The 13,834-nt window shown below is 46.1% G+C and overlaps 1 protein-coding gene across 2 annotated transcripts in view; it reads right to left on the reverse strand.

Moving 5' to 3' along the window:
* The window catches only part of LOC8029488 (homeobox protein Meis1), a 356,592-nt gene that overhangs the window by 133,189 nt on the left and 209,569 nt on the right, over positions 1-13,834 (reverse strand). For both annotated transcript variants that reach the window (XM_042287647.1, XM_042287649.1), the window contains exon 9: positions 1,522-1,563. In XM_042287647.1, coding sequence (XP_042143581.1) covers positions 1,522-1,563 — 42 coding nt within the window. The remainder of the gene's footprint in view (positions 1-1,521; positions 1,564-13,834) is intronic.

Raw genomic sequence — 13,834 nt, forward strand, 5'->3', positions numbered from 1 at the left:
AAATGCCACTTCAAGTGCCTTGAAAGCGGGATGTAATATCGTGCTAAATCATGAACATGCAAGGAACAGAATTCCAGCGTCTCAAATACTTGCGCCACCGCTTCACCGACCCCTCGCAAGATTGCCTTGTCTCGTACGGACGGGCAAATTCATCGGCGGAATTGCCTCCGCCGATAGCTCTCGGGATTTGTAACCCAATTTTAAAGGTAAAAGGGACAAGCAGGCTTATAAAATGTAAGGAAGCACGTCAATATCGGACTAACCCAGAGTATTGTACACCGGGTAAACGAAGTCCAGCTCTTCGAAGAGCTTGCGGCACACAACGCCAAACCAGGAAACCGGTGCTGGGAAGCGAGCCGATGCGAAATCGCGGAGCGGAGTCCTCCCCCTGGCGTCACGGTACACCTCACCCAATCAGGGCGCGGCGACCGCAGCGACGCTTGTGTTCGCTCTCGGGGCCAATAGGACGGGGTAAGTGTAACAAAACAAAAGCTTACACTTTGGAAGTTATTTGGAAATTCGAAACGCGAGCATGAAAGGAGATGCTGTTAAAGTTAATAATAGACGGTGCGGGTATTCGCTTATGTTAGCATTAAAAAAAAAGCGCCATGCACTCGCACATTATTAGCCAGGGTTTTATGCGGTTCACATTCCCATCGTTCCACAACTCCACTCCTTATTTCACTCGCGGACGGACGGTGTGTTCTCACTATAAAACTCAGGGAATAAAAAAAAGACGATGATGGGACTATGAATAGTCGCTTAGTCAGTCTGAGCCTCTGGAGTAGTTAAAATAGGGGGGAAAAACATATTGTGGCGAATTTCTGCAGAGGACGTGTCACCGAATAATGACGGTGGCATTTCTGCAAAATTACAGGAGCGAATAAAATATGATTCAGGGCCGGATGCCGCGACGTCACGCTCCCATTTCGTTACGCATTTCCTTGATTTTATTCTCCATCATTGCAAGAAAAGAAGAAAAAAAAATACGCCACGAGTTTTGTGAAGTGTCTTTAATTCGTAAGAACGCATAAGACTTTAAGCTTATCTGAAATATGTCAGAAATGATTTTTTCCTCGGGGACAATTCGTACCTTATCTTTGCAAAATGTGAAGTTCGAAACTGAGTGAACGGCTTGTCAAATTTCTGATTACTGATGAAATAGCAATTACTATGTATTTAATATACTATACTGAAACTCCGTGCTCCTGAAGGTAAAGTTATATCTCTTATCTGTATACAGTATAGAGAGGCGTCGATGCTTCATATGTGGACGCGTGTTTGAGAAACGGACGGCAATTTATCACGCTGATTGCCGACAAAAAAAAATAAAAGAAGACCGCGTCTGATTAGTGTATGTATACGATTCTGTCTCTAAACCAGGGCGTCTAAATTTTCTACCGGTCAACGTACAGAAAAGATAAACCGATAACGGACTGGTGTGTGCTGACACATGGTTCGTGCCAGCGCCCCGGTCGCGTTTGCTTCGATAAAGCCCGATACGCAGGAACGTATGCTTACCGTGCGGAGAAAGCCCTAGGCTGAAGGAGTCCACCGACTTGCCTGCACAGAAAAAGAAGAGACAGGTTGAGTTGGTCGTTCGGCGAGGCATATCTCATGAACTCTGTACTAATGCACAGTTCTTACGACAGAGTCAAACAACTTTAGTTTTTATGCCTCATAACTATCGCCGCGCGGGTCAAACTGGAGACATATTATTCCGGTCACAAGCGATCTTGCATTTGACTTCCCAGGTCCCCAGGAGTTAAGATCAGGAGTGAAATATGCCTAACAAAGTCCCGAGATCCACAGTCTCCCCCCAAAACGAAGTACACGCAAAAAAAAAATAAAAGAAGAAGAAAATAACAACAGCTAAGTACACGCAAACAACAGCAACGACAAAGATGCGCAAGAAAAAAAAATAGTTTACGCTCCAACTATTAGTAACATCAAAAACACCATCTTTATGGTTACTGATCGTTCTGGGAGGGCCCGCTTTACGCAGCGGCTTAGCTAAGACTGCGTGAAAGTAGTCGTGTCAAGCATGGGCCGCGCGAGCACTCGAGACTCCACTTCGAGTGTCACTCCACCAGACTTGTTTGTGATACTCGTTGCAAGAAATCAAACTACTTGAAATCAATTACTTTTCGAAGTAATTTAGTAATCGTTTGAATACGTTTGTTAGGTAGTAATCGCGAGAGTGATTCGATTACTCTTGGAAGTACTGAAATTACTTGTAACTGTTACTATTTTTGCCTGCCCTTTTCCAGACGCACTCTGTTTCTACAAGTTCCCTACCAAGAAATCCTCGAACCAGACTTCCGAGAGGAGCCCGGTTTTATTAAAATCAACGAATTAGAAATATACGTAGTTTATAATTCAGCGATTTCAATACAATAAGGAGCAGTACGAAAAACCCGTCTTTCTAAATCGGCAGAAAAAATCTGTCGTTTTGAGGAAATCTTAAGTAATCGGGCAATTAACGACCAATTACCTTTCTCCTCGAGTAATCAAGTAATCTAAGTGAATACTTTTTTTACGGAGGGTATAATTTTAAGTGTAATCGATTTTTTTTTTCGAGTAACGCGTGCACAAGACTGCCCCCCGCTCGTGAGTTAGCTTTGTTTTTTTTTTTCACACAGTCTCAGCTAGGACACTGTTTCTAGCAATTCGGCCCTGGTGCATACCACTGCGTCAGTTATATGTCATATAATTATTTAGTTTACACTATATAACCTTCGTCAGTTTAAGGAAAGAATGAAAAGTCCGCTCTTATTTCACGAGGCGTTACGTGACATTACACACACACACACACACACACACACACACAAAGAGCCACTACGTACAGCGCACGCAAAGTCAAATTAAATCATTTACGCATTCCTAGAATCAGTTATTTATGTCAATTCATGCGTGCTTTTATACAGCAAGTATGATAGTTAGAAACCTCGCGACGAAAGGTTATATAAAAAGAAAAAAAGAACAACGTCACGAAAACAACGTAGACTCAAAAACATTCATGACCTCCGTCACTTCCTCTCACTGATGGTAAGGATAATCATAAAGAAAAAAAAATAAACACAGAAAACAACACGGTCGTAAATTCGCAACAACAAACGGAAGGCCGGTAATAAACCCGACGTCGCGCCGACTAATCTCGGGAAATAATCGTCCCCCATTTTTTTTTTTTTCTTTGTACGCTCGCAGTACCACGTATGTGTACCCATGGGCGCGTGCATACGCCGGAATCCGCGTGGGGCGCCCAGCCGTCGCCGCATACGGCCCATGAATACCGAACGAGATCGAACGGATCGGCAGCAGTCTCCGAATTCACCTGACGACGAACCAACAACGGCCGCTACGAGTCATTCAACAACCAATCCAGGGCGGTACACGTATACCACGTGATGACGCTGAGCAGTCCGTCACCATATACTCCGATTCGCGCTAGATAAGTACGACCTGCGCCGACCACTACGACACAATATAAATCCCAATCGAACGCAGGAAAAGGAAGCAGAATCGCGACGTATTTACTGTGGTTGAATCCATAAAGTGAAGTATGGTTCTTCCCACTCCTGGACGTCACGTGATACTGAGGCGGCTTTGGATTGGCTGGAATGGGTATCGTAGCCTCCGTTGCGCTGCGTAGATACGGTCAGCCGGAGTATGTAGAGAAAGGGGTGTGCGCCTTTGGAGGGATCTCCAATTCGTTCGGACGACGACGAACAAACAATCACTCGTAAACAAATAAATAAAACAATAAACTAAAAAACAAAAACGCGGAGCACGAGACAACGGCGTGCTGAACGACGCTCTAAAAGGGCCGCAAGACTCGTAAACTCAAAACTCGACATCGGTTTCGCCCGTTCTAGTTTTTGTCTTATTTCTGCGCTTAAACACGCGGCCCTTTCTTTTATTTTTTTTTTGTGTTTTTTTCTTTAAACATTGTTGCGCGCATGCGAAGGAACGCAATTTCACGTCACGCGGAAGACAACCGTCGAAGTAACCTCTCCGCACTCGATCTCGTCCCTCAACATCATCACGGATTCTTAAGCTGTGGGTCCTATCTGCGGGCACGCGTTAGGCATGTTCCAAGGAAATTTGCTTCGTGCATAAATGCGCGCTTCGAACATGACTAAAGACAGATTTTGTACGACCTACAGTGCGACATGGCCGTTATGGAAGAAAAGACATGCCTCGGAGAGTACCCGCAGACTGTCTTTTGTACAATGGCAGTGTACAAATATCCTCGGCTGTCGCTGTCCCCATGTAAATCGTTTTTTTTTTTTTTTTTCAGTAAAAGCTTCTCTTTTTTTTTAGATCTGAGGCACTACGCCGATGCACAAGTTTATTGCTTTACCGCACCAATGCCATTGCCGAGAACGGGAGTGGTTCCTAAGCTAATCTTCGAGGGGGAGAGAGAGAGAGAAAGAAAGAGCGAGAGTTTGAAGTTTGAAATGCCTCTGATACAAAGACAACCAAGCGTACTCGGTGCTGATGTATTGTCCAAGACGACGGGAGAAAGAACAAATTCTTAAATGGCGCCTACTTCAGAAGGTCGAATAATTCGGGACGAGAGCACGTGTTGGTGAGTCCAAGTCGACTCCCTTTGTGTGAGTGTGGACTCACACACGGAGTTGGTGCATAAGTGGCTTTATTCTTGAAGAAGCCCGTACAACGAGGTTGTCAGGAGTCGGGCTCGTATAGTTTCCGTGACGGGTGTGAGGTGCACTTATGAATTTCCAGTTTCGTGCAAAGCTTGTTGTAGGTACTTCGGGTTCGAGCCTGGTTCGGTGGACCCCAAAACTTGAACGCGCGTTTGGATTATCGTAAGTTTGCGAATGAAGTATTGTCGTTTCGGCACGCAAACGGCGCGTATACCTGCATGGTATGAGTTCTGCAGCAACAAGACTCCACCTGTACGATGTTCACACAGATGTGCAATGCGCGACACTCATCAATGCGCAGTCACCCCTTGTTTTCCGTTGCGTTATTATTATTTTTTTGAACACACGGCAAAACCTTAAGAATTATGAAGCGTAAGCAGTACGTGTGTTTTCAGTCACGTGATCGAATAGCTTGATATTCGGTCTGTGTAATCCGGATACATTTGCGCTCGGCTAAACGCGGTAAAGCTGAAAATAGGTCACCCCATTCGCAGACGAAGAAGAAACTGCCACGCCGGATTTCACCCCGAATGCCAAACGTGTACGGAAATACGGAGGACCTGACTGAACCGCAGATTTCGCCGTGGAGTTCTGCCGCCTCCGTACAAGATACGGAATACCGTTAACTCGAGGAGGGACCATCTTGGACCGAAATTCTCTCGCACGCGGCGGCAACGACGACGACAGACCGACGCGAGAAGAAACAAAAGCGGAACTTGCACGAAACCAAAACAGAAACCTACAGCGAGACCAGGCCAGCAGAAGAACGGAACGCGATAATGGAAACGCTCGCAAACCAAGCAAACACCAGTAAGCGTGAGGCAGGCCCCACAAGAGCAGCAGCAACAACAGCAGAAGCAGCGAGCAACCATGGGCCAGGGGTTCCGCAGAGATAGCGAAGAGAGAGAAAAACCGGGCTCTGGCAACCCTGACGTGGCCATCCATCTTGATCGGGTTGCCAGGCCTCTCGAGGTTCCGTTGTCGTGGCAACCGCCCCAACTTCGCTAACGCGGCGCTGGAGCCCGTTCAACGCCGCCGTGTCTTGAAGCCGCGGGCGGCTGGCGCCTCGGGTCGTGCTTTCATAAAGGTAGTTACGGCGAGAGACAGCGTTGCCTGCCTTCTTGTCATTTTTCTTCACGCCTGGCTCTCCTCGAACAGAGTTATATATTATTTGTTTGTTTCGGTAACATATCATTCAAGTAATTTGCTTTTGTCTTCTCTTTTTTTTTTTTATCAGCAAAGTAGGTGGATACATTTTTGTTCGGTAAACTTGGATCAATTAGCAGGAGGACGACATTGGATCGTGGCTGGCAATGACAGAATTGGAAAGCGAGCGCTTCACCACAGTATAGCCGGTGACAACTTAAGAAAAGTAGGGCGTAAGTCGAGGCGTATAGGTCCAAGAATTCCCTACGCCCCACACTTCTTGAGGTGTCGGTGACCGTACCCAATTCGAACTAAATTACGCTGCATAGATAATGCGAGTCCCTGTGGGCGCATCGGTCAATACCAAAGGGACAGTACGTAATCGGGTGATTCGGAGCTTGGATAAATGAGGGTTTACAAACGTGCAGACTGAATAACGTGATGGATGTGAACCCCTCACATACGGAATTGTGCAACCGATATCGTGATTATTTGTAGTAAGCAACGTTCGGCTGACAAACAGATCGACGCGAGTCAGTAAAATTATTGTATCACAATTATTTCTCAGTTGACTGACGTCGATTATAGAAAAGAAAGAAAAAAGAGAAAAAATGATGATGAAAGCCCAAAGCAAAGCAAAGCGAGCGTTTGATCACACACGAGATTATAAGCGCATTCCGCCCCATGCTTTTGTTTCGTCGCACACACGTGTGTTGCATTCGGGCTTCAGATGTTATCTCTTATCATACGGAGAAATCCGGGTGCAACCGGCGGAAGTTCTTTGACACGCCGACCACACTGGCGTCACCCGCATGATGGATATGCCCGATCTATTTTTGCAACAAGCGATTAAGAGAAATGGCACTACAGTTTTGCGATCCCCGTTCGCCAAACACGTGTTCCTCCGAGCAAGCTGCATGGATAAGACGAACGTCATACTGTGTCACATGGACATTCATGGAATCCATTACCTAATCCTTTCTCGTCGTGTGTATCTCTACGATGATCGGTGACAACTTAACAGGCCCGGGGCGTAGCTTAGGATGATCACGGGCGCCTTCTCACCCCGCGACTGTTCGCTTCCTGTTACTATCGGCTAATACATAAATCTCATTGGCTGGGGAATGATAATTAGATGCTTGAGAACCGTCATGCCCCATATCAGGGGGGGGGGGGGGGGGAGTAAGATATATGAATCTATCTAATTAGACATGATACAATATAACATTATATAAGGACTTGTATACGCTATAAATGATTTCTATAATTTTTTATGTGTTTAGTAAACAAAAACATATGAAACGTTTCTCTTTTCGATGGGCATTTTGCCGCAAATAACATAATTAAGAAAGACGCGTCCTGCTCAGAAGCATTCATTTCGATCATTTCTATTGCTAGGCAGGATATCAGAGAACAGCGTAACCCGGATAACATCGATCAGAAACAGATCGCGAAGCCACAAGTACCATCCTTTGGAGCCGTCTTGAAACTCAAGACCCCCCTTTCCCGAATGCCATTGTGACAAGGCCCAATCGCGCGGGTTTGGACCGGCCGCAAGACGTTAAGATGTAGCAATGACTTCCCGAACAAAGCAATTAACGAAGGGCTGCGGTCGTAAGCGAAAACAAGATTGCAGTACACACACCCCGACACAAACCTTCCGGCAGCAACCGGAGGTCCGTTGTGCTCGCTGTCAACCTCGCAGCAGTGGATTTGTTCATTTGCATATTTATTCTAGTCGTTTCCCAACTCCAAAGGCAAAAGGAACTTCATTTGAATGCCTCGACGGATCTGCATAACCAGAAACCACTGCGGCATTACCGAGAAGACGATTCTCTCTTTCTTTTTCTTTTTTTTTTCTTTCGTGCGGCTCGTGTTGTGTGGTTGTCTCTTTGGAGAGAAAAAGGGACAGCATACAAACGTCCTGCAATCGGCATTCAGAACGCAAATAGTATGCAGCAACTGGTCTTCACGGGCGGGGAGCGAGGAAGAGCTATACGCCGAGGTGCAGCGCCTTTCGGCGGCCTAGGAGGAGGCGGTGTAACCGCGATAAGCGAACCTCTCTTTACCGGCCCTTATCAGCGCTCTGGCCAAGTGCGCCGCGCACACGGGGGACTCTACATAGCAAAGCAACCAATCAGAGACTGTTCAAAAAAAGCATGACGCGTAATAATGAGCGGTTGGTTCGTACAGGACTATAGCTGAATGACGGAGCGGGCGTATACCGTTGCTGCTGTAACGAGTTGCACGCGCGAGCCGGTTGACAAAGGGGGACGCTTACGAACCGACAACTAATTGCCGTCTCAAATGATGAAAAATGTGCGCTCCGACGACGTGTGCCTGCGGCGGTCGGGCAAATCATTGTCGCGGGAGCCGACGCGCAAGTCAAAGGATCTCGATAACTGAGAAGCCAAGCCGAGTCACGGCGGTTGCCCCGACAGCTTAAAGGCCGACGACCAGGCGCGAGATTCTGCAAGGCAGAAGATCCTCCTCACCATGGGGGAGGAGGAAACAGGCAGCGGTAGACAGTCTAGAAGGGGGAAAGGAGGAAGCGAGGGAAAGGTGGAAAGCGCGAACTGGTCGTCGGTCTTTAAAGGCAGACGACCAGTTCGCGCTTTCCACTTTTCCCCCCGCTTTCTCCTCTCCCCTTTCTGCCCTGTCCACCGTTGCCTGTTTTCTCGTTGCCCAGGGTGAGGAGGACCTTCTGCCTCGAAGAATCTCGTGTCGGTTTGTCGGCCTTTAAGAAGCAAGGGATGTAGTTTCATTATTTATAAATAAAAAAAAAACATTATAAAACAAAACAGCTCGTTTTAAATATGAGAATAATGGCTTACTCAATAGTAAAAACAAAACGTTTTTTTTTATTATTTACTTAGCTCGTTAAAAAATTCACGCGCCGCTCTTATGCGTCAAGCGGTGCCAGCTCGTCTTTATCTGCACGCAGCCGCATGAATAACGGTCGAACTTCTGTCCAAAATTCGAGTCAAGGGTTCGAAAAATGTCGAACCTGGTCTAACTCGAACTTCGGCGGGTTCGCGACACACACCCCTCCAGTCGATAACACGCGTGGAGCCGAGTCAACATCTACCTAGGAGACAAGGCCTGCTCATGACGTCACCGTTAGTGACGACGCTGACGCGAGCTAGGCGTCGCTGCATGGACCCACTGGTGATGACGTATGGGGGGCAAAGGTGCAGGCCTTATCATCCAGGTGGTATAGTAGTGGCCCAGTCATGGCAGCGTGAGTGTGGGTGCGACAGAAGCAAAAAAGCGAGTCGTTCAACCTCAGGCGCCTGCAAGGAGCAATAAGACCACGTCGGCAGAGCGGACGAACCTTGACGAATTTCACGCGAGCGCCTGCGTATATAGTATGTAACGACCCCGCGGAGGCATTCGTTGCCCATCAGAAATTTCCCCGAGACAAGTTTCCGGCAATTATTAGGCGGCGTAAAGTCGTAATCCTAGACGAGCCAAGCGGATCGAGACGGGCATTTTTCCGAAAGAGAAAAGATAACCCATCATCAAGTGGAATCTGCCCGAAACCATGGGGAGACTGTAAGAACGAAGAGTCAGGGGAGACGAAGCCGCCTTCGAGTGTGACCGCGAAAGTGAGAAAGGTTTAATTAGAATAAAAATTATAAGATAAAAAATAGCAAGTTCTTAAGAAAATGGCTTTAGCCAATCATATATAATGCCGGGACTTTTCTGACAATTGCCCGTTTAAAAATCTACTGCAATATGTTCAGCAGGTATTCTTCAGAAATGAAAAACAGGGGAGGGATTGAAAGAGAGATAGAGAGAAGAGGAACAAAAGGAAAGGGGGGGGGGGTCTGAAAAAGTAAAGAGCAACTACAGAAAAATAAAGGTGAATATCATTCTTTATAATGGAGGCTCAAGAAAATAAAATAAAAATTCAGTTTGGATAGCGCTTCGTATCCACAGCTTATAGTGGTGATCCAAATTAAAGCTAGTTAAGTTAGTAAAAACATGTCCTTTAGCAGTGACCTGTAGATTCGGGATCGGTTTTTACGAAAATCAAAAACAGAAGGCTAAAAGGGTGGCAGGTAGGTACTGTGAACTCGTCTCGGTTATAACAGAAAGCAAATTTACCTAGTATCACATCAATTATTCTGTGTGATTTCCTTCAATGCCAATATTCAACTAAATATACGTACGTGCCTCCCTTTCGTCATATTTCAAGCCTGTTGAGAAGTACCTCGGAGAGCCCAATTGTTCTTGGGGAGGGGACAAAGAGGCATTGCAGACCACAGTTACAGTGGTCAATAAACGATATGAGCTACATTTCAGACCAGCGTTACAACACGACTGTCCGCAGGTCGATGGATTGTACACATTAATCTCTCAAGCGGTCTTCTTAAACTGTTTCATGTAAAGCAGAATGTCAACCTGCGACCGTACACATAATCTCGTCTCGCTGTTACACCACTGCGTATACGCGAAACACTCAGAGACATCGACCACGATTCCACACTTTGTTCACAGCGGAAAAGACTGCATGGAGACTTGGAAATACAAAAGCACAGTTATCGCGTGATATGGCAGTCGAGAACAGGAAACAGACCCAAACGTAGCGCAGAAGACGCGCAAGTAAACCTGGCAGAAAAACCGGCATGAATTGGCCGCAAAGTTGCGGAGACAACCATTTTAGCCCAAGTGTACGTAATAGCACTGCATGGCACCACTGTAACTTCGCTGTTTCTAACGGCTTCGTTCGCTCGTTTGACAAAATTAGCGGTAAAAGCGTCAATGCAACCGAGGTGCCGCTCTGCGTGTTTGAACTGGGAGAATGAACTACAGAAAGCATTCATTACCGCTGACGCTCAGTCAGCACAAAAAGCTTTATTAAAGAAAAAAAACGTGGGCAACATGCTTGTAAAACAAATCCGAAAGAAGATGAGGCGGGAGGGAGGAACATTCTTCCCGAACGGCCTTGAGAAAACGAAAAGCATATCATTCCTTCCTTCTTCTCGTGTCCGCTTGGGGGCGCGTCGGTAGTGGGAGGGAGGAACTTTCCTCCCGGTCTGGCCTGGAGAAGATGAAAAATGTATAGTTCCTCCCTTTTCTCGTGCCCGCTTGGGGGCGCGTCGGTAGAAGGGAGGAAAACGCGCCTTTGCTAATTTTTTTGCTCGCTTTTCTTTTACAGCGTTCCGTGGACTGACAGGCTGAATAGCGAATCGCAGCAGAACATCAGGCGTCTGCCACATCCACTACCGCTGCTGGGACACCGCCAGGATCGTGGCCGGCAACAGCGTGACACACTGATGACGTCACAAGGCGGAAATGGAGTGACCTCAAACCAGTCGCAGACGCGTTCCAGGCACCATTCTAAGGGTTAACTCAAAAGTTATGTTTGGAAAGGTCACTTCGCTCTTCCGAACGACATTCGGTAAAGTTTATGTGATCGTTAATAAAGGCAGAAAACGTGGAACCGAAATAAATATATTGGTTCTGGTTTTATTACCTCGCATGATCAGAATGCACCATTAGATTGTCTGTCCATTAAGCGATTGGACTAATTTCAAAGATCGATTAGGTTTTACGACGTTAGTGTCGAGGTGCAGGAATTTTATCCGTCTTGTTTACACGGTAGAAGGCACAGAAAAAAGAAACACTCAGTCAATATTTGGCGCAGTTAACCTTGGATTGACTTATTCGAGCGAATAACTCGTTGGATTTTACGACGTATATACGCACGGGAGCTGACACGTACCGCATACATTCTTGGCCAAGTTTCAATGTCTCGGTAACGTCTGGGTTTCGATGATGGACAACCATGGCGCAAACGTTGGTCAATACCATGACGCTGTCTCCTTGTATGCCTTCCTGGTTTCTTCCGGGTATGGTGTCGCATTGTCAAGTTATGTCTGTTGATACCACGTTAGCAGAATTGTTATTTCTACGAATCATTTCGTTGCGACGGGTATCACCAATAGTTTAGCAAACCCCTACGCAAAAAACCACCGACGATATATCGCCAGAAACAACAGTTCAAGCATACACGCACCAAGGTATGGTTGAAATGTCAACGTTAAACAACGAACGCTACAGAGGAATTCGAAGCTTTTGTTCGCTGTTCTTAGTCAGAAAAAAAGATTTAAAAAATTGTATTCAAAATCGTTCTACTTTACTAAAAAAAAAAGGGTCGAGAAAAAAAAAAAAAAGAATCGAAATACTCGGTTGGAGCACAAAATAAAAAGTTCCTTTTTTCCCGGCACAACAATCGAGTGAAATTTCATTTCGCCATTTCGCTATTCTTAAACAGAAATAACATTTAATCCGTTTCTGAATGTGTATACCCCCGAAGCCTAACTTTTGAAAGCCGAATTTTTGTTTTATCTGCGTACTTACGGCATGATCAATTTTATTCTACGTTCGCACCTTTACGTGTCTTGCGTTATAAATTTTACGAAGGGTCCACGTGTTGCGGTAGTCAGGTGACGCAAGCTACTTCCCTAACGACGTGCGTAGTACTGTGCGCATGCGCATTAAGGGTTAACTAAATTTCGGCGTCACTCCCCCCCCTGCATGTCTACGCCACTGGGTCGACGCGATACTAGCTGTGTTTGTCTCTACTAGCTGTTCAAAAACAAGGGCAGCTATCTTCGCGTCTACCCCCTCCCTTTCTCTCTTCTCCTCCCCCTCTCTCCTCCTCTCCCCCTGTTTCTACCCGCATACAGAAGACGGAATGTTCCCGTCGCGTTCGTTGCGAAGCGGCGGCGGCGACGAAGAACGCGACGCCAGCGGCGGTCTCTGCGAATGCGCAATGAGCCGGCCGGGGTAAAAAGGCACGCCGGAGCTCTAGATGCGCCGTCCCCTCTGTCGATGCGAACCCCTCCCGGCAGCCGAGGGCCGTCCCAGGGCGCTGCTTAGTATTCAAAGCGACGCCGGAGGGACGGCACTCTCGCTCGCCTGCCGCCACCGTGCCCCAACACACGGAGCTGCTGATGCTGCCGCGACTCGCACACATGTCGCAACAACGACACGCACGCCAAAAAAGAAAACACACACAAACACGGAGGCAGGCAGGCAGGCATGGCACATGAGCCGGGAATGCGCCGTGGCATGGGACGCCAAGCATCCAGGTACAAACGCAAAAACCAGTTGTCCTTCTGCGGACGACAACACGCTTTGGGGAGACGAGTAGTACACAGATGAGGCGAGAGCGTGTTTGTGCGTGTGTATACTTTCACTGCGTTTGCTTGTGTGTGCGCTTGCGCAGTCGCTTTCGTGTTCATATACGAAGTGCGCATGTGCGGGCTTGGAACCCGCGGTTTCTGAATTCAGCTGCGCCTTTTTCTTCTTTTGTTCGAGCTTTTATTATTTTTTTTTTTTTTTGACAGGAAAGAAAAACAAAATAAGTATATAGAATAATTTTGTACATTTGGGAATAAAAAGTAAAACAACCCTTGAATTACCTTTTTTTATATTTTTATATCGGAAGAAGTATTTTATTATACTTTAATGTGATTCATATCTTAACAGTGTGGTCCGTGCGCTGATACAGGCTGGCTGCTAAAGAGTACACAGGCTAAAAAAATATTATTTTTGTTTTTTTAGGGATGGGGAGTATTTTATATACAAGTATTTTAAATACGTTTTCAATCGTATATGAGATGTATTTGTCGACAGTTTATAAATAAAAAAAAAACATTGTGGATATCATATACTTATATTTTAAATACTGCTCGACTACACCTTTATGCACTAGCTGTCCTTCGTAATGAAAAGCGATTTTGGACACTCATATTTGCAACGAGTGAAAGAAAACCCGTAAAACTTGTTACGTTTTGCCCAACAAGTGTAGTACCCGCCTATCGTGTGCCAAAAGAACATCCATTTTTTAAAGCTGCAACTTTACGTTTAAAGCCCTTATAATTCCCGATACCAAAGGCTGCACTTTTTGTGCGGGCAAAAATTTAAGTCAAAGATGATAAACTATCGGAAAAAATGTGTTTGTAAAAGTATTTTCAGATGATGATCAAATATACCAATCGTTG

This window comes from Ixodes scapularis, unplaced genomic scaffold (genome assembly GCF_016920785.2).
Source record: "Ixodes scapularis isolate PalLabHiFi unplaced genomic scaffold, ASM1692078v2 PGA_scaffold10__122_contigs__length_95168666, whole genome shotgun sequence".
In the NCBI taxonomy this organism is placed as follows: Eukaryota; Metazoa; Arthropoda; class Arachnida; order Ixodida; family Ixodidae; genus Ixodes; species Ixodes scapularis.